This window comes from Heptranchias perlo, chromosome 18 (assembly GCF_035084215.1).
Source record: "Heptranchias perlo isolate sHepPer1 chromosome 18, sHepPer1.hap1, whole genome shotgun sequence".
Lineage (NCBI taxonomy): Eukaryota > Metazoa > Chordata > Chondrichthyes > Hexanchiformes > Hexanchidae > Heptranchias > Heptranchias perlo.
This window is the reverse complement of record NC_090342.1, coordinates 32,771,899-32,792,824: the sequence shown is the minus strand read 5'-3', so window position 1 is coordinate 32,792,824 and position 20,926 is coordinate 32,771,899. Positions and strand designations below refer to the sequence as shown.

The window sequence follows — 20,926 nt, the reverse complement described above, 5'->3', positions numbered from 1 at the left end:
AATTGGTCGTGAAGATGCAGGAGAGTGATCCCTGGTATCTTGCCTTCTGTTCCTTTTTCTTTCACCTCATTGGCTCCTCTGGTGGCAGTATTGAGGTCAAAAGCTCATACCCTGAAGGCAGTTGCTATCACAAACCTCAGTCCCACCACCTCTTGGCTTAGCAATTTGCTACTGACGTGGAATCCTGAATTTATTTTTAAAAAAAGAATGACCATGTTTCTTCAAGCACAAGATGGGCTGAATGCAATGCGGTTGAACAGAACCTAATCAACCATCCTAACATTGTCCAGCTCATTTGTCCCCAGTCAAGGTGTTACAGTTTACTTATTTAACAATTAATCTTTTGCTTTCATGCTGTGGGATTTGCAGCTACCTATATTAGCTCTGTGGGTATAGTATAAAAGGGTACACTAAAACTCATCGCTATTTCCTACAATTATTAACACAGGCAGAGTTCTCAGAATTGAATCTGGCCGCCTACGTGAATGGGGGATGTATGATCGACATGCAGCTGATCCGGAATGGAACTAAGGTGGTCAGGTAGGGCAATGCAAACTCATTTCTTAGAGGCTTGTTTTGGAGGGGATTCCTACAAAAGAGCTGTGCATGTTAAACAACACCCTAACTGACAACCAGCTAACTGTACCCCAGTAGGAAAGGGAGAAGATCCTAAAAAAAGGTTCCGAATGTCTTTTATGAGTTTAAAAAAAAAATTGACTGCATGATGCAGGTTATTATTAAATACTATGGAATGCCTTCTTGCATTTTAAAGGATTAGATGGATTTCTGTGCATTGTCTTGAGTGCTGTGCCCCGATTGGTAAGATCTGGGCATGAGAGGCCAAAATAACGGAATTAATAAAATGATTTAATAAAATAATAGATCATCCATGCTCTAATTGATTGGTGAACAGGCTCGAGCGGCTGAATGGCCTACTTCTGTTCCTATGTTCCTAAATATGATCGCACAACAATTTCAAAAGATAATTTTTTTTACTGTCATTCTTTCTGGTAAACAACCAATTGCCAAGCTTGGCTCACTCCAAACAATTCCTTATTACAGTGAATCAATGCAAGCAGTAATGACTGTATTGGCTAACCTTCCAATGCAGCGGGACCACCTGGAAACTATCAAGGGGCACTATTGTCAAACGTGTGAAGTTTTGACCTGAATTGTGCTGAGACACAGCACTCACTTGTAATGTCGTAAAGATGATAATGATACAGTCTTGCCCTTGTCCATCACATGACAAAAACAATTGCCAAACATGTTTTCTCAAGGTGGTGGTCCTTCAAGACCAAGAGCCAGCTTCCTGGTGTAAAAGAACAATGTGGTTTTAAAAAGAAACCCATTCATCTAAAAGCCCAGAGATGATCTGCTGATTCATTCAGTGTGTTAGACACATTCTATTCCGTGTTTTGTCACAGACTCGGCTGGGTGATTTTGACAAGGTAGGGAACAAGATCATGTGTGAGAGCTTCAAACACATGGCTGTGAACAAAAATGAAATATCTTTTGGTGGTTTGAAACAGAAGCATCACTTTTATGTCCATCCCTGTATGCATGCTTCACCCCATGCAATACCAGCTTAAGACTTGTTCAACAGTCGCCGTCCATCAATCACTCTGCTGCCTCCCTTTGAAACTTCCTCTCTCAACCCCACTGCTTTTCCGTCTCTCACTGCTTTAAAAAGCCTCTTAAGTAGCCTTCTCCTTGACTATGTTTTTACCCACATCTTTCTTTCTCTCTCATCCTCCTGCCCGGTGTCAACTCTGTTTTTTTCCATGACTCTCTAAAGTGCCTGAAATGTCTCTTTGTAACTGAGAAGCTCTATAGAATTGAGATGTTGTGTCATATATTTGTCATTCTTAAGACAACGATACAAATCCATGAAACAAAAAATGCAATGAAAGAAAAAAAAACACCAGAAAAGTCTGGACAAGTGCCATTGAACTGAAAACAAATATAGAAACATATATCAGCACATGGATTTGGAGCAACATCATGAGCTGGACAGATGTTGACCCACATTCACGTGGATATAAAGGTTAAATAGAGTACAAAGGTTGGATTTTTTTTTGATTGCTTCCAGCATAACACAAGATTAGAACAAATGCAATGCTATTATGGTGGTGTGGGGAAGGGCTCCGTGCTGTTACAGTGCACTGAGGAAGGGCTCTGTACAGTGAGCTACAGAACACTGGGGAAGGGCTCTGTACAGTGAGCTACAGAACACTGGGGAAGGGCTCTGCACAGTGAGTTACAATGCACTGGGGAATGGCTCTGCAGTGAGTTATAAAATACTGGGGAAGGACTCTGTGATGTGAGCTTATAATGCACTGGGGAAGGGAACTGTGCTGTTAGTTACTATGCACTGGGGCAGGGCTTTGTGCAGTGAGTTACAGTGCCCTGGGGAATGAATCAGTGATATGAGTTATAGTGCACTGGGGAAGGGTTCTTTGCAGTGAGTTCCAGTGCACTGCGGAAGAGCTCTGCAATGAGTTATAGTGCACTGGGGAATGAATCAGTGATATGAGTTATAGTGCACTGGGGAAGGGTTCTTTGCAGTGAGTTCCAGTGCACTGGGGAAGAGCTCTGCAATGAGTTATAGTGCACTGGGGAAGCGCTTGGTACTGTGAGTGATAGAACATGGGGAAGGGCTCTATGCTGTGACTGTGCACTGGAGATGGGTTCTGTGCTGTGAGTTACAGAGCATTGAGGATGGGCTCCCTGCAGTAAGTTACAGTCCATTGGGGATGGGCTCTGTGCAATAAGTTATGGTGCACTAGGGATGGGCTCTGTGCAATAAGTTATGGTGCACTAGGGATGGGCTCTGTGCAATAAGTTATGGTGCACTAGGGATGGGCTCTGTGCATTGAGTTACAGTGCACTAGGGATGGGCTCTGTGCTGTTACAGTGCACTGGGGGAGGGCTATGTGCTATAACTTACAGTGCACTGGAGATTGGCTCTGTGCTGTGAGTTACCGAGCGCTGGGGGAGGGCTCTGTGCAGTGAGATACAGTGCACCAGGGAAGGGCTCTGTGCAGTGAGTTACAGTGCACTGGGGAAGGGCTCTGTTCAGTGAGTTACAGTCCACTGGGGAAGGGCTCTGTGCAGTGAGTCATATTGCACTGGGGTAGGGCTCTGTGCTCTTACAGTGCAGTGGGAAAAGGCTCTATGCAGTGAGTTACAGTGCACTGGGGAAGAACTCTATGCTGTGAGTTACAGAGCACTGAGGAAGGGCTCTGTGGAGTGAGTAACAGTGCACTGGGGGAAGGCTTTTGCAGTGAGTTGCAGTGCACCGGGGACGGCATCTGTGCCGAACACTGGGAAAGGGCTCTGTGCAGTGAGTAATAGTGCACTGGAGAAGTTCCCTGAGCTGTTACAGTTCACTGGGGAAGGGCTCTGCTGTGATTTACTGTGCACTGTGGAAGGGCTCATGCAATGAGTTACAGTGCAGTGTGGAAGGGCTCTGTGCAGTGAGTTACAGAACACTAGAGAAGGGCTCTGTGCAGTGAGTTATAATGTACTGGGGATGGGCTCTGTGCAGTGAGTCACAGTGCACTGAGTAAGGGCTCTATGCTGTGAGTTACAGTGCACTGGAAAAGGGCTCTTTACTGCAAGTTATATTGTACTGGGAAAGGGCTCTGTGCTGTGAATTACAGTGCATTGGGGAATATCTCTGTGCTGTGAATTACAGTGCATTGGGGAATATCTCTGTGCTGTGAATTACAGTGCATTGGGGAATATCTCTGTGCTGTGAATTACAGTGCATTGGGGAAGGGCTCTTTGCTGTTGGTTACAGTGCACTGTGGATGGACTCTATGCAATGAGTTACAGTACACTGGGGAAGAGCCCTGTGCTCTGAGCTGTTACAGTGCACTGGGGAAGGGCACCGTGCAGTGAGTTACAGATCATTGGGGAAGGGCTTGGTGCAGTGAGGTACAGTGTACTGGGGAAGGGCTCTGTGCTGTTTCAGTGCACTTGGGAATAGCTCTTTGCTGTTACAATGCACTGAGTAAGGGCTCTATGCTGTGAGTTACAGTGGCCTGGGAAAGGGCTCTGTACTTTTAGTTACAGTGCGCTGGGAAAGAGCTCTGTACTTTTAATTACAGTGCGCTGTGGAAGGGCTCTGTGCCGTGAATTACAGAATACTGGGGAAGGGCTCTGTGCAGTGAGTTATAGTGCACTGGGGAAGTGCTCTGAGCTGTTACAGAACACTGGGTTAGGGCTCTGTGCAGTGAATCACAGAGTGCACTGGGGAAGGGCTCTGTGCAATGAGTTACAGAACGCTGGGGAAGGGCTCTGTGCAATGAGTTACAGAACGCTGGGGAAGGGCTCTGTGTAGTGAGTTACAGCGCACTGGGGAAGGGCCCTGTGTTGTGAGTTACATTGCACTGGGGAAGGGCCCTGTGTTGTGAGTTATAGTGCACCAGGGAAGGGCTCTGTATAGTGAGTTACATTGCACTGGGGAAGGGCTCTGTGCAGTGAGTTACAGAACGCTGGGGAAGGGCTCTGTGCAATGAGTTACAGAACGCTGGGGAAGGGCTCTGTGTAGTGAGTTACAGCGCACTGGGGAAGGGCCCTGTGTTGTGAGTTACATTGCACTGGGGAAGGGCCCTGTGTTGTGAGTTATAGTGCACCAGGGAAGGGCTCTGTATAGTGAGTTACATTGCACTGGGGAAGGGCTCTGTGCAGTGAATTACAAAACTCTGAGGAAGGGCTCTTTGCTGTTGGTTACAGCGCACTGTGGATGGGCTCTGTGCAATGAGTTACAGTGCACTGGTGAAGGGCTATGTGCTGTGTGTTACAGTGCACTGGGAAAGTGCTCTGAGCTGTTACAGTGCTCCGGGGAAGGGCTCTGAGCTGTTACAGTGCTCCGGGGAAGGGCTCTGAGCTGTTACAGTGCTCCGGGGAAGGGCTCTGTGCAGTAAGTTACAGTGCGTTGTAACCTCTCGATCTCCCTGCTTACCATATTTCCTCTCTTGCCCTCCTCTTTTCTAGTTTCTCCCCGTTCTCCTTTTCTCATCTCCCTCAGTCTTCCATGCCCTCTTCACTTTCAGTCTCATATTCTCTTCCCCCTCAGTCTCTAGTTCCCTATCGTCTCCCGTTAGTCTCTCATTCCTTCTCTCGCATGGTGGTTGTTATTTTCCCTTAAACTCTTGGCTTCTCCACTTGAAATAACAGCATCTGGTTTCTTTTCTGCTGCAGAGTCTGACAGAGCGTTTCGTCGGTGCCAATGCTGCTCACTGCTTGCTTCTGTGGCTGGCTTGATTAAAAACCAAGTGTGCACTCTGTGCACTGCTTCCTGATAGGGTGGTGCATTCAGAGTAAAGTGAGTTAGTTGGTACTGTGATTAATTCAAAATATAACTTAATGTTGTCAGAATGAAAAGAAAGTTGCCTGTTTTATTGTGGTTCGTCTTTCTCAGTGGGATTGAATGTATGTGTTCGCGCAACTCTCACAATGCTGATTGTCCACCCCTGATTTATACTTCCGTGGAATTTAATGGTCACGCGCAGCTCAGCTCATTTTAACAATGTCACATGAAGGCTACCAATTTGCTTCAAACAGTGGCCGCTATATGACAGCCATTTAGTTTTAAGGTCATCCCAGAGCATGTAAAGATAATCTGGGAGGCTCCATGGGGGTAATTTCAAGAACAGGTGGGTTGGGGCCGGGTGGGCAGTAAAAAGCATTGATTTTTGGAGTTTGACTGCATTCCGGCTCCAACGCGCCCACTTCCGGATTTAACCCGGGTGTGTAAGGATGCGCGCGCATCAGAAACCCAGAAGTCCCGTCCCCACTTAAAGCCGACGGGCTGCTACTTGAAGGAGCAATGAACCTCACTGCGATAGTTCAGGCACTTGATATTTTGTGTATTAGAAATGCCAAACAAATTTAACCTCACCTGTTTGGGTTTCCCATTGGTTCTGATTCATGTTAGGTGAAAGCAGAGGGGAAGGGCCGGATCCATGAGGTGAGTGCGTTTATTGCACTGCTTGTGGGCCCGAAGGAGCAGGAATGCTTCATCCAGGCCCAACTAGCTCACCTGGCGTGATCTGACCCCCACAATCGGGGACACCCCCCCCTCCCCCGCCCTGTGCTGGACCCCCCTCCCCAATGCTGGACCTCCCCTCCCGATCTTCTCCAAGGCCCACTCCCCACCTCCCCCCACCACTCCGATTTCTTCCACGGGCCACGATCGATCTCTCCCTCCCTCCCTTCCTCCTCCCCAATTCGCAACTCCTTTAATTTCCGACATGCAGCCAGCCTGTCAATCTGGCTGCCTGGTGCACGGGAAACCTGGAAGCACAAATACTTACCTTCCAATGAGTTGCGATCGCAGATTGCGATGCATTCATTTGGCTTCCGGGTTCTCACGCGAATATCTACGGACGCGCTGGGTTCCCGGCGCCGAGCTATAATCATGCTCAATGTAACGGCAGGATCGCAGAAGTCATAGAAAAATGTGTCAGTTTCATTACCATCATTGCAATTCTCCAAGCAATTACATGGCAGAAAGATTAAAAGCAGTTGTAGAGTCACTGCATTGCATCAGTAACTACACTTCAAAGGTGCTTCGTTGCCTGTAAAGCACTTTGGGACGTCCTGAGGTCATGAACGGTGCTATACGAATGCAAATTTTTTCTTTTGACTGTACACTCCAGTAACAGATAAAGATGATCAGATCTGGGAACTGATCTAGGCTAATAAAATTGTTGGCACATGGATAGAAGGAATTGCATTTTAAAACATTTTTGATGTAAGCCATAAATCATGAAAATTAGAAAATGGTGTTTTTTAATGGGGAACCGGAATTATAATTCTATTCTCCTTACGTTTTTCTTGCTCCTGAAGAACACAAAGTTATAATAGGATAACCCATATGAGGAAATGAATGATTTCCAGTATAGGCAAATGTGTTGAAAACTTGATGGCTACCTGCATCCCATGCTGTGTTATACCTCCCCACAATAACTTGTACTTATATAATGCCTTTAATTTAGTAAATGTCCTAATCAGCTTCACAGAGCAGAGAATGGACACTGAGCAGCAGTAAGGAGATGATTCAGTGGAGGTGACCAAGGCGTGATTGAAGAGGTAGGGTTTGAGGGGTTTTCTGAAGGTGATGAGTGAGCTAACAAGGTGCAGAGAGTATTCCATATTGTAGAGCCAAGATGGCAGAGCAAGTGGAGGATGCAAAGGAGGCCAGAGGTTGGAAAAGCATTAATGTATAGGATGAAGTCACATGAAGACAGGAGGGCAGTTTGGGGTGGTACATGGAACATGTAGCTGGGTGGCATGACTTTAGTGAGGGGGAATGAATCGCCTTCAGTAATCCTGATTTCAGTTGATCCCAGGATGTTGAGACTCTTCCAGGATGAGGTTCTGGAAGGGAAGAATTTTATTTTCAAGAGAACAGACATTTTTAAGGCAATTCAGAGTGGATGGGTAAAGAAACAAAGAATTTTCATTGTTATAGTGCCTTTCACATCCTCAGAACGTTTGGCGAGAGTGGAGGAGTGGAGGGTAGGACAGGTGGGAGGTTTACGCCTGGTATAGGGGTGACTGAGGCAATGTAATTTTGTGTTTTAGTAGAACCAACAATGGGTAGTGCAGTTAGTGTGATGAAGAATAACTTGGATGGGGAAGAAGGAAGCTGTGGTGCCTTGGATGGGGCAAGAAGGGAAGAAAAAAGTGGCAGGGTAGAATCAGTAAGCAGTTGATGCAAAATGTGCATGCAAGCGAACACAGAGAAGTAGTCATGGTCTACACTTACAAAATGTGGAATGATCTTTTCATAGCTTTGAGTCTGTGATGTAACCTGGCCCTTTCAGCATGAGTCCAGACAGAGCCTGGCTGTCTGCCTAGTTGGAGTTCAAGATCTTGCAGGTTGCTCAGCAGAGATTGGGCCTGACTCACATGCTCATTGATGGAGTCTGAGTCTGGCTGACAGAATAGTAGTTGGAGTCTGGCCAGGCCCTGGCTGATGGTTTGGTTCTGGGCTCTGGCCAGCTGACTGATATTTGAGGCCCAAGCATTTATTGGCAGGTGGTTGGAATCTAGGGCCTGGTTGGCTTTTGGGGTCTAGCCCCCAGCTGGATGGCACTTGGGATCTGGGACTTGGTTCGTAGGCTGGTAGTTGTGGTCTGGGGCCTATCTGCTGGTCAGAGTCTGGACCCTGGCTGGTGGTAGTGGTTGTCTGATCCCTGGCTGGCATTTTGTGGTTGTAGTTAGCCTCCCGCCTGTGCCACTAGTTGGGGTCCATACTCTGGCTGGCAGTTAGCGTTTGAAGGCTGGCAGTCGGAGTACAAGGCCTGGCTGTTGGATAATCAAGGCTGGTCAGCGAGCAAGGTTACCCAGTTGTCTTCACCTTCAAGCGTGCCTGTTCCTTGCAGATTTTGCTGATATTCCAGCTCCTTTAGGCATTGTAACATCTTGTTCTTAATTACAGTTCTCACATTGCTGAGTGTGGGAGAGGGAATAGGCTGCATGAGAAGGGACTGGCAAACGACAGCAGGTGGCTGACACTAGGACTCAAGTTCTATGTATATCAGAATTGCTGAAGGACCATGGTAGAAAATGAACACACTTGATATCCTGTGGTTGAAGTTGTGAAATTTTCATTAGCAACACAATCTGCTGTTGAACAAAATGCTCTGATACTTCCCAGAATTGAGAATGATTATGGCCAGTCATTCAATAGCAATGGATTTAAACATTCTGCTTGTTACCTTGGTTTCATTTATAATAAAATCATAATATATTGGTCTACAGGTAATGCTGAAGAGAAACCTTTTAAGGAAACTTCAGTAAAATCAGCTTTGGCTTAGTAGAAGCACTCTTGCCTCTGAGTCAGAAGTGATAGGTTCAAGCCCCACTCCAGAGGTTTGAGCACACAATTTAGGCTGTTGCTTCAGTACATTACTGAGGGAGTGCTGCTTTGTCAGAGGTGCCATCTTTCAGATGAGTCGTTAAAACAGGGCGAGTCTGGCCTCTCAGATGGATGTAAAAGATCCCATGGTACTATTTGAAGAAGATCAGGAGAGTTCTCTTAGTGTCCTGGTCAATATTTATCCCTCAACCAATATCACTAAAACAGATCACCTGATCATCTTATTTGTGGGACTTCATTTTTAAAACGAACTTCATTGGCTGTATAGCACATTAGGACGTTCTGAGGCCATGAAAGGTGCTATATAAATGCAAGTTCATTAATTTGTCCATTGTGGAGTGTTACCAGGTGGAGGCCAAGCACTTCCCAAAGAAAGAGAGAGAAACCAGTTAGCGAGTCCCTGCTAACCACAAGCAATTCATGTTCATCCTGTCAGTCAGGGCATCCTAGAAAAGAAGCAATAAAGGATAAGGTTTTAAAAAGGACTTAGTTTATATTTTAGATGGAAATGTGATAATGGCTCTAAGAGCACAGTTACTTTCTTACTGAATTGGTTGTGATGCTGCATTCTGCAAGGCCACGGTGGGAGTTGATCTGCACATGGATGCCTGGGAGGCAGCACTTTGGTGGGTGAAAGACTGCGTAAAGCCAGGGTTACTCACAGCACAGGATGTGCAATGAAAAGATTGTGAACTTGGGCTTGGATCTGACTACGGGAATTGCTCGAGGATTGGGTAATTGCCTTTGGAAAAGTACAGCCTGCATTATTTTAAGCTGGAGCCAATCCAAGAAAAGCAAACCATTTAAAGGTTACAAACAAGCTCTTGTTATGAAAAAGATCATACTGGGTCTCGAGAGTTTTTTTTTAAGACGAGTACAATAAATTGGGGATTTGGGGACGGGATAATTTTAAAGCTGTTCATAATATGAAATATTCTTAAATTTTGTGTTGTATTTTCGCCCTTGTTCCATTTTTCTCGTTGCTCTGCACTATATACTGGCTGAGGAGGGTAAGCAAGCAACCTGCTCCTAGGCCTCTGTTAATGCTGTTCGGTTGACCAGCCATGAGCAGGATGTCTGAGAACTTTGAATCTCTTTCCCATTTTTCCTTCTCTTTCTCCTTCCTTTTGGGAAAATGCCTGGTCTCCGCTCAGTGTTATAATGTGTGCTGGCAGGATCTCCCACTGTGTGGGATGGTGGTTTGAGACCTGCGCCATCTCATCTGTGAGATATCTTTTTTTTTTAACTATTTGACTACGTATGTTGGAGTGCTGGGTCTTTCACCCTGGGATCTGGGTTTAAATCCAGCCCAGACTAAAGAGGTGAAAGTCTCCTCAATGTGCCGGCTGAATTCTATCTAAATCGAGTTTATGGAATCTCAGGCCTGGACCCTGTGAGAAATATTTAAATTATGGGGCTATTGATCAATTGATATTGATGAATAGTGTGAGAAAACACTTGGACCATCTTAACAGAAGCACTGAGCTAGCAGTATAACAAAGTCGAAAACCATTTGTTTTCACTGGCCTTGTGACTGATGATGTTGGGTCAAGGATTTAAAACTCTACGGGGGTGACTAACCGTGGGGGTTCTTCTGCACGCCCACCGCAACTTCAGCAGAAGAGCTGTGGAAACCTCGGAAAAAAGCATAAATGTCGTTTATCCAGGGTTTCTGCTGCACTTCTGCCGAAATGCATCCCTTTTATTATGAGCAACAATCTGCACCTTACCAATGGTCTGACACATGAAAGTACATGGTAAAGAGTTTATAGAAATAATGTTAACTTGTTATAATTTTGAGAAAAGTCTGAGCAACTTAATTATACCTTTTAAAATATTTCTGAAAATGAATTTCTTTTTTTATGTTTGGTCAAATTGCCTGAAGTGATGTTTAATTGTAACACTTTCAGATCTTTAATTTTAAACATTACCAATGGTAAATTTTTTAAAAATTATTTGTTCATGGGATGTGGGCATCGCTGGCAAGGCCAGCATTTATTGCCTATCCCTAATTGCCCTTGAGAAGGTGGTGGTGAGCCGCCTTCTTGAACCGCTGCAGTCCGTGTGGTGAAGGTACTCCCACAGTGCTGTTAGGAAGGGAGTTCCAGGATTTTGACCCAGCAACGATGAAGGAACGGCGATATATTTCCAAGTAGGGATGGTGTGTGACTTGGAGGGGAACGTGTAGGTCGTATTGTTCCCATGTGCCTGCTGCTCTTGTCCTTCTAGGTGATAGAGGTCGTGGGTTTGGGAGGTGCTGTTGAAGAAGCCTTGGCGAGTTGCTGCAGTGCATCCTGTGGATGGTACACACTGCAGCCATTGTGCGCCTGTGGTGAAGGGAGTGAATGTTTAGGGTGGTGGATGGGGCGCCAATCAAGCGGGCTGCTTTGTCCTGGATGGTGTTGAGCTTCTTGAGTGTTGTTGGAGCTGCACTCATTCAGGCAAGTGGAGAGTATTCCATCACACTTCTGACTTGTGCCTTGTAGATGGTGGAAAGGCTTTGGGGAGTCAGGAGGTGAGTCACTCACCACAGAATACCCAGCCTCTGACCTGCTCTTGTAGCCAGAGTATTTATGTGGCTGGTCCAGTTAAGTTTCTGGTCAGTGATGACCCCCAGGATGTTGATGGTGGGGGATTCGGCGATAGTAATGCCGTTGAATGTCAAGGGGAGGTGGTTAGACTCTCTCTTGTTGGAGATAGTCATTGCCTGGCACTTGTCTGGCGCAAATGTTACTTGTCACTTATGAGCCCAAGCCTGGATGTTGTCCAGGTCTTGCTGCATGCGGGCACGGACTGCTTCATTATTTGAGGGTTTGCGAATGGAACTGAACACTGTGCAATCATCTGCGAACATCCACATTTCTGACCTTGTGATGGAGGGAAGGTCATTGATGACGCAGCTGAAGATGGTTGGGCCTAGGACACTGCTCTGAGGAACTCCTGCAGCAATGTCCTGGGGCTGAGATAATTGGCCTCCAACAACCACTACCATCTTCCTTTGTGCTAGGTATGACTCCAGCCACTGGAGAGTTTTCCCCCTGATTCCCATTGACTTCAATTTTACTAGGGCTCCTTGGTGCCACACTCGGTCAAATGCTGCCTTGATGTCAAGGGCAGTCACTCTCACCTCACCTCTGGAATTCAGCTCTTTTGTCCATGTTTGGACCAAGGCTGTAATGAGGTCTGGAGCCGAGTAGTCCTGGCGGAACCCAAACTGAGCATCGGTGAGCAGGTTATTGGTGAGTAAGTGTCGCTTGATAGCTCTGTCGACGACACCTTCCATCACTTTGCTGATGATTGAGAGTAGACTGATGGGGCGGGAATTGGCTGGATTGGATTTGTCATGCTTTTTGTGGACAGGACATACCCGGGGCAATTTTCCACATTGTCGGGTAGATGTCAGTGTTGTAGCTGTACTGGAACAGCTTGGCTAGAGATGCAGCTAGTTCTGGAGCACAAGTCTTCAGCACTACAGCCGGGATGTTGTCAGGGCCCATAGCCTTTGCTGTATCCAGTGCACTCAGCCGTTTCTTGATATCACGTGGAGTGAATTGAATTGGCTGAAGACTGGCTTCTGTGATGGTGGGGATATCGGGAGGAGGTCGAGATGGATCATCCACTCGGCACTTCTGGCTGAAGATGGTTTAAATATTTAAAGAAGGAGGTTTAGAAATAGGATAGAAAGGTTAAGTAGCTGTTGCTGGAAAAGGAGGTTTGGAGCCTACAGAGTACATTATAATTCAGCAAAATTCCTAGTGATGCAGTAGGGGGTGTTTTAAACCTGCATGTCAGAAGACCATCTCATACTGATTCTGACTCCATTTCTCATTTCAGCAATTCTTGTGGCTCCTCTGAGTAAGAGTGCAAATTTGTGCCAATTATAGGCACTTTGGTTTTCCAAACTGATATCCAAATGGCATTGGGTTGAAATTCCCCCAAAATACTTTCACTTTGAACCCTTACAGCTGGCAAAGAGAGGAGACTTTGTCTATCAATCAATGCCGGCTTTTCAGTCAGGGACGAAAAGGCAATTTGCTAACTGTGCCACCCAGGTGCCAAATACTTAACTAATTCTGAGGAGCAATATACCTGGTGTCTACTGAAACATTACAGATTGAGATCTGTGTGTGGTACAGAGATCTGGCAGGTTCTTTTTCTAATAATAATTTGTGTGTGCAGACTGGTTTTATAGTTCAGAGGTAAAAATGTAACTGTCAGTTTAAGCACTAATCTACATGGTGTAATATTGAGTGTCATAGTAATGTGTATATATTAAAGTCCATTAACTAAATCCACACTCCTAAATATTTACCACACCATTTAAAATTGTACTGTGGTAATTGTGGCTTTGCTTTCTTGATGAAATGTGGATAAAGTTGTACTAAGATGGCATATAGTTGGAACATTAGCGCAGGTTTGCCCTGACGCCTTGTGCCATGGCTGCAGGTTGCCCATCTGATCTCTCCGCTGGGGAGGAGAGGCTCCTACAGCAGACGGATGCTGTGCAATAAACTAAAGATGGGAGAGGAACCACACCCTGAGGTAAGATTGGAATGAAGTGGAGTTTCGTCTGAGCAAAACCTGGCCACAGTAGCGTGGACTTTAAAAACATCTTCATATCAGCACATCTGCTTTCAATAAGAATGAAAAAAAAACTTGGCAAAGCTTGGACTGGTTTTCTTTTGTGGAATGTTTAACAGTTTAATCATATAATTAATCAGGGCTGGTTCTTTTGCAGTCTTTATTGCAAAGTTCTTTTTATAATTTCCCCCTGTTGACCAGAATGTTGCAGAGATATTATTAACTATTAAAGACTAATATGATTTGATATCCAGATGGTTTTAGTTAGTGATAAAAAGGGAAATTGTTAGCCCTGTAAATACACAGCAGGTCAATCAGCATCTGAAAGAGACAATGCAGGTTTATGTTTCAGGAGTTGCTTTAGTTGGAGGAAAGACCCTTTATTGGACCAAACTAAAGAAGGGAAGAAAAAACAGTAAATAGAAGAGGACTCTGGACTCAACATAGATTCCAACAACTTCAGATCATAACCACTGCTCCCATTTTTTTGGACAGCAGGAGCTGGTAATGGTTCTGATGTTGCCATTTACAGCTCCTCTAGACCCATCTTTTGTTTCTTTACTTATCCCACTACCACCTTCCTTGCCTTTGCATCATTATCCCTTTTGTCATTTAATCAATCCTGCCCTCCACTCTATTGGAGACCTTCCCTTTTGTTTTTTCCTCCCCTTCCCTCCCTCTCCCCATTTCCCTGGGTCCGTACTGGCTTAAAATTTGTTTAATCTTCAACTTCTTCCAGTTCTGACGAAAGGTCATCGGCCTGAAGCTTTAACTCTTGTTTCTTTCTCCACAGAAGCTGCCTGACTTGCTGAGTATTTCCAGCATTTTCTGATTTTATTTGAGATTTCCAGTATCCGCAGTATTTTGCTTTTGAGTAGATAGAAGAGTACAGGTATGCTAACTGGAGTCTGAAAATGGATTGTTGTGGAAAATTCTCTGCTGTCTGCAAGAAATTGTGGAAAGGAGTATATTTTGGACACTAGAGTGGTTTATGAAAGTAATATCCTAGTTATGCATGGAAAAGCCACTGAAACTCAAAATAAATGATCTTTCCATCTGTCAAGCATAGCACTCATTCTAAATATAACAAACAAGATCTTCTGTCCTCCCTTTGCCAATTTTTGGCATCATTTGGGTGTAGTTGGGAAAAAGCTTTAAGACGTGTTCTGCTGCCTCTCCAACCATTTTTACATAGCATTAATTTTTCACTGGGTGCGGGGCAGGAAACTCCTGCTCGCTTGCTGGCATCAATATTTAAATTAATGCACAATGACGTAGTTGTATCATGTGTCACGTTTTTCATTATTACGCATTAACTTACACCTGTTGTATGGGACACATATATTAAACAGGCATTCACTGTTGCCATGACACAGGTCAATGCAGAAATAATTTCTAATAGGCATGGTGTATTGATTTAGAAAGTGCTGGAATATCTTTGCAGAGGAACCATTTAACTTGTTGATCTTTTTAATTTTACTGGCCAGCATTCATCCCTGAAGCAACACCACCAAAAGCAGAGTAACTGGTCATTCATCTCATTGTTGTTTGTGGAACCTTCCTTGTGTAAATTATCTGCCATGTTTGCTACAAGATAACTGCTTGTACTTCAAAAAATTAATTCATTAGTGTTGAAGTGCTTTGGGATGTCCTGAGGATGTGAAAAGTGCTATATAAATGCAAAGCTTTCTTTTTTATTGAAGGTTTACCTTGTGCTCTGCCTTTGCCTGTCTTGTAAATCTTGGGAACTTTGCCCATGGCAGTCGTGGTATGATGACATTCCCATTAGGAATTTTCATGTACTTGATAGTCATTGAGGATGGCAAGGAGAAGCAACAGAAGGATAAAAGTCAAGTAAGTTTCCACAGAAGGCATCTTCTAACCACCTGGCAGTACCCCACCACCAGAAGATTTAGAACCTGATGATCATGCATACACCTAATGCTGTAGCAGTAGGTTAAGAGGCTAGTTCCCCAAGGAAGCCATCCAGGACTGCCACATGTTGTAAATTAACCTGTGCACCCTATCCAGCACACCCACTGCACTGCGAGTAGCTGTCAAACTGACCGACACACACTATTCTTTGGTTTCAGGTTTATACAGGGGATCTATTCAACATATCTCAGTCAGCTGTGCACAGATGTATCAGGGAGGTGTCTGATGTTTTGCTCAGTCAAGCAAGACATTTCGTAAACTTTCCAATTAGTCAACAAGAAAGAAAGAATTTGCATTTATATAGCAACTTTCATGACCAAAGGGCGTCTCAAAGTGCTTCATAGCCAACAAGTATTTGAAGTGTAGTCACTGTTGTAATGTAGGGAAACGCAGCATAAATTTGCAAACAGCAATGCATAAACCCATAAATAGCAATGAGATTAATGACCAGATAATCTGTTTTAGTGATGTTGGTTGAGGGATAAATATTGACCAGGATACCAGGAGAGCTCCCCTGCACTTCTTAGAATAATGCCATGCGATCTTTTACATCCACCTGGGAGGGCAGAAGGGGCCTTAATTTAACATTTTATTTGAAAGATGGCACCTACAACAATGCAGTGCTCCCTCAGTGCTACACTGAAGTGTCAGCCTAGACTACGTGCTCAAGTATTTTGGAGTGGAGCTTGAACCCATGACCTTCTGACAGAGATGCGAGAGTGCTCCCACCGAGCCAAGGCTGATACCAAAGCTCCAAATGTGAGGCCATCACATTCTTTAGATTGGCAGACTCCCCAGAGTTTAAGGGGCCATTCATGGTACCCATTTTGCTATCCATGCCACATTGGTTGATACTGTGTAATACATCAATAGAAAGGGTTCCGCTCCCTAAATGTGCAACCAGTGTATGACCGTAGAATCATGCATGTTAATGCACATTTGGTTAGAAACTGCCAAGACTCCTCTTCTGCCGGTTGTTGGGGAGGTATGCTTGGTCTGTCCAGGTGTGCCTCCACTGACTATGCTGGGTCCCATTAAGGGCCTGGGTTGCAGTAGTTCCTGAATTAGGAAGTCCCTGCCCCAGCCCTATTCTCCCCTTATGGCAATGGCCACGTTTGGGGTGGGCAGAGATTCTGACACCAAAGACCATCCCAGAAAGTTTACCCCCAAGGTGTGGAGCTGGCATCTCCAGGTCCCAGCCTAGTTTCCAGCTGTTCCAGCAGACTGCTGCAGGTGTGCCACTTTCTGCATATTTTCAAGTCCCTGATGTGTAGTACCTGACTTAAATGTACTAGAATTGGGAAAGTGTTGCATTTCCTGGAACCTTCATTTTAAAAAATTATCTTTTCATCAAAAAGAAAGGCATCCTTGGTGGCACACAGAATACGGCAGTTCACTATGCAGGGGTGTTGTTGGTTACAGTTATTGGGAGGGGAGAATTGCAAGCACATTTCAAACTTGAACAGAGGGGTGTGTGTGGTAGCACTTTCCTGCATTGGCACAGAAACCATTTGCGTTTGCCAAGAAGGCCTTCATTTTCTTTCCAATCTCATACCCAGTTCAAGGCTCCCTCTGTAACTACTCCCAACACAAACAATGGTGTCGCTGTTCATCTCCCGGCCTGCTGCCTTTCCAAATATTTTGTAACTTTTTTCAACACTGAGCTGTGCTTTTCAAAACAACAAAAAAAATACAGCTTAAATGAAAGGGAGCTTTTCCTTCCCATGGATGTCCTGTACAGATGCTTCCCACTCATACTAGGGACTTGCTGTAAGTATTTTGCAGAGTATAGAATAGGAGTGTAGCAACAGTGTCTAAATTATAGACCCTAAAGCAGACTGCACTTGACAGTTAGGGCGTAACTCTTAATTCTGTTCCTCTGAGAGAGGTGGGAACGTTTGACTAACTGAGCTCTTTTCCAGAGGGGTGGGGGAGGACCTGTTGACCTGTTATTTGGTTACTTCCCAAGGAGGAATGATTGTGTGTGTACCCGTTTGTGTGTACACATATGAAAAGTAAGCACACTGTATTCAGTGGGTGTGTCTCCTGAAGACTCTCATTGAGATTGCTGGGTAAGCACTGTACAGTGTCCACTTCTAAACACAGCAAACGGGACATCAAACAAGCCCTTCTATCAGAAATTAAGTCCACAAATCTGTTCTAACCCTTGCTATGAGGCTGCCTGATCCTGCAGGGGTACGTTAGATCCAAGTATTGAAGCAGATTAACTTAAATGTTTCAATCCATGTATACAGGGCGTTTGTCCTGTTTTTGCTTCAATTCTTTGGCAGGGGAGGGAGTTATTTGCTCAACTTGCCCTCCTGTTACCTTGTTCTTATTTTCTGTTTCTGCTGTTAATGGGGTAAAAATTGGTCTTGGCCCATTGGGCCTCAGGCCTCAGTTTAATAATTACAGAGAGCACCATGGCAGCAATTTGGGCCATCTGCCTTGCTGGTAAGTCTTGGGCGGGTTGGGGGGGAGGAAGTCAGGAGGGTGCCTAGTGTGGGCCAGCAGTGGCTTGCAGTACTGCTGTGGAGCCAGAAGGAGCACTCTTGCTGCTCACAGGTCCACATGAAGGTAAGTAGGGAGGTTCCAAAGGAGATGAGGGCCTGATTTTGAATTTGGTGCATTTTGGAATAATGAGGAGCCAATAGACAGGTGTGATAAGGGAGCTAGACTTAGTGCTGCATACAATGTACGTGGAAGAGTTTTGGGGGAGTTAAAGTTTATGAATAGTAGATCTTGGGAGGCTGGCAAGGAAAACGTTGGAGTAATCAAGCCTAGAGGCGATGCAGGCATGGGTAGGGATTTCACCGGCAGTGGGAGGGAAGTAAGGGTGGAGGCAGGTGATGTTGTGGAGGTGGAAATAGGCAGTGTTTGTGGTGGCTAGCATGCAATGTTTAAAGGTCAGCTCAGGGTCAAATAAGGACACAGTGACTATGCACCACCTGGTTCAGCCTGAGTGAGCAGCCAGGGAAGAGGATAGAATTGGGGGCTAGGGTCCAGAGTTTTTGGATAGTTGCTGAACAGGATAGCTTCGGCCTTGCTGATGTTAAGTTGAAGAAAGTTCTTGCTCATTTTGGCTTGATATCAGAAAGCACAGTGGTGGTTGAGGAGCCGAGGGTGGTGGCAAAGAGATGGAGATGGGGTCATCAGCATATACATGAGAGTTGGCCCCAGAATGATCAGCATTCAGAATGTGATTTAAGGCAGGTACAACTTCCTGTTCTGCAAATACTGTAAATCAGCCAGGACTGGCTGCAAGCTCAGCCAACTGCCTATCTGAAAACTGCCCTTCTGCCCTCTTACTACCAACAGCTTGAACACCACACACATCTTTTTCTGAATAGCTTTTGCAAAAATATATATTTTATATAAATCTGAAAGGAAGAATGTAATCAGAGCTCAAGGGGCCACAGATTATTTCTTATGTCCTGAGAGTCCTCAAATTAAGTTAAATTGAAGTGAACTTTTAAAAAAATTATTCGTTCATGGGATGTGGGTGTCGCTGGCGAGGCCAGCATTTATTGCCCATCCCTAATTGCCCTTGAGAAGGTGGTGGTGAGCCGCTTTCTTGAACCGCTGCAGTCCGTGTGGTGAAGGTTCTCCCACAGTGCTGTTAGGAAGGGAGTTCCAGGATTTTGACCCAGCAACGATGAAGGAACGGCGATATATTTCCAAGTAGGGATGGTGTGTGACTTGGAGGGGAACGTGCAGGTGGTGTTGTTCCCATGTGCCTGCTGCCCTTGTCCTTCTAGGTGGTAGAGGTCGCGGGTTTGGGAGTTGCTGTTGAAGAAGCCTTGGCGAGTTGCTGCAGTGCATCCTGTGGATGGTACACATTGCAGCCACAGTGCGCCGGTGGTGAAGGGAGTGAATGTTTAGGGTGGTGGATGGGGTGCCAATCAAGCGGGCTGCTTTGTCCTGGATGGTGTTGAGCTTCTTGAGTGTTGTTGGAGCTGCACTCATTCAGGCAAGTGGAGAGTATTCCATCACACTCCTGACTTGTAGTACTGATACAGAAATACCATTGCAATGTTTAAATTAATCTTTAGATTAAAAGACCATTCAGAAATGGGACTGCCTGAGATGAGGGAGATTGCTTGTATGCAGAAGTGGCAGATCCGGAGTGGCCTGCACTCCTAAGTTTATTTGAATCCTGACTCAGTCCACGTCAATGCAAAATAGTCAGAGGTGGCAGAGGACCGAAGTTCAATTGATATTAGAGCCACGCTGCTTAATGCAGGCCATGATAACAGGAAATGACCAGGGAGTCGGAAGCTGCTTTTATATTGGTTTAGTTGGGTGTTTGTGCCATCAGCCTGAGAGTGGGACTCGCACAGCTGGCGGCAACCCTAGAGTAATATTGCTGGATATGTTAAGGCCGGTACCAAAAAAAAACTATTTTTTCTTGGTCTTCCTGCTGACTTGTCTCAGCAAATGTGGCACATTTACTTTAAGTTTGTCGCTAGCTGTGCAAGAAGTACATGGCAGGAGCCAGTGGCATTAAAGCAGATCAGATGGAAAGAAATACTTTGTCTGCAATGAGAGAGGTTTGCTATTCCTGATCAGCAAGCAAGCTGGATACCATGAATGTTTGCGTTGGTTTGTATAGATAGTGATGATGGCTCAGTCACAACCCTCAAAGGCAAAACTTGACAGAAACGATTTATTTTTAAGCTTTGCGTGGTTCAGATGTCAATCTATGTACCCATTTTCTCTTCCTGTCTCAGAATTAGCCTTGATCGCAGACCTGGGGCTGAGGTGGCTCCATACCAGTTTAGAGTCTGGGAGTTTGCATTGATTACAAAACAGATGTCAGAATCCACTGGATTTTTGTATGAATCCCTTGTCCTCTGCTTTTATAGCAAATGAAGTTAGCATTGATTTACGAACAGTTTCAAGGATTTAATACACAATGTTATCAGTCACATTTTGTCTTTGTTATATTGTTTGCTCAGCACTCCTGTTAGGAGAACCTCATTGTTGTATCACACAATGTACCAATATCATTTGAAGGAATGTAGCCCTGTAATTAACCCAATAATGTGAGGCTGCCCAACTCATTGTTCCAAGGATCCTTGCAAATATGAGATAGAGGAAACCTTCATCAATATACAATGGGCTGGATTTGAAACTATACTCCACAAGTGAAATGATAATCTGCTAAGTGACCACACCACCCAGCCTCTTTGAACTAAGTTTCCAGCAAGTCATGGAAGTTACAGCACAGCAGGAGACCAATTGGCTCATTTCCTCTGTGCTGGTGATAGACTCTTCAGCTGGAACTATCAACTTCAATCCCATTTCCCAGCCCTTTCCCCATATCCTTTTAGGTTCTTTTCAATTTCTTATCTAATTCACTTTTAAATGATACAGCCTCTGCCTCAATAGTCACTCACGATAAAGAATTCCATGTTCGAGTCACCCTCTGTATGAAAAAAAGTTCTTTTAACTCCCTTTCATTCTTCTAGTGATAATCCTGTTCATGCCCAGCCCCATTTACCAATTTGC

General features: G+C 45.0%; 1 protein-coding gene across 1 annotated transcript in view; it reads left to right on the top strand.

Moving 5' to 3' along the window:
* LOC137334736 (synapsin-3-like) overlaps positions 1-20,926 on the top strand; it is a 202,772-nt gene that overhangs the window by 51,892 nt on the left and 129,954 nt on the right. Inside the window, exon 3 of the mRNA XM_067999649.1 lies at positions 449-540. Within this exon, the coding sequence (XP_067855750.1) occupies positions 449-540 (92 nt within the window). The remainder of the gene's footprint in view (positions 1-448; positions 541-20,926) is intronic.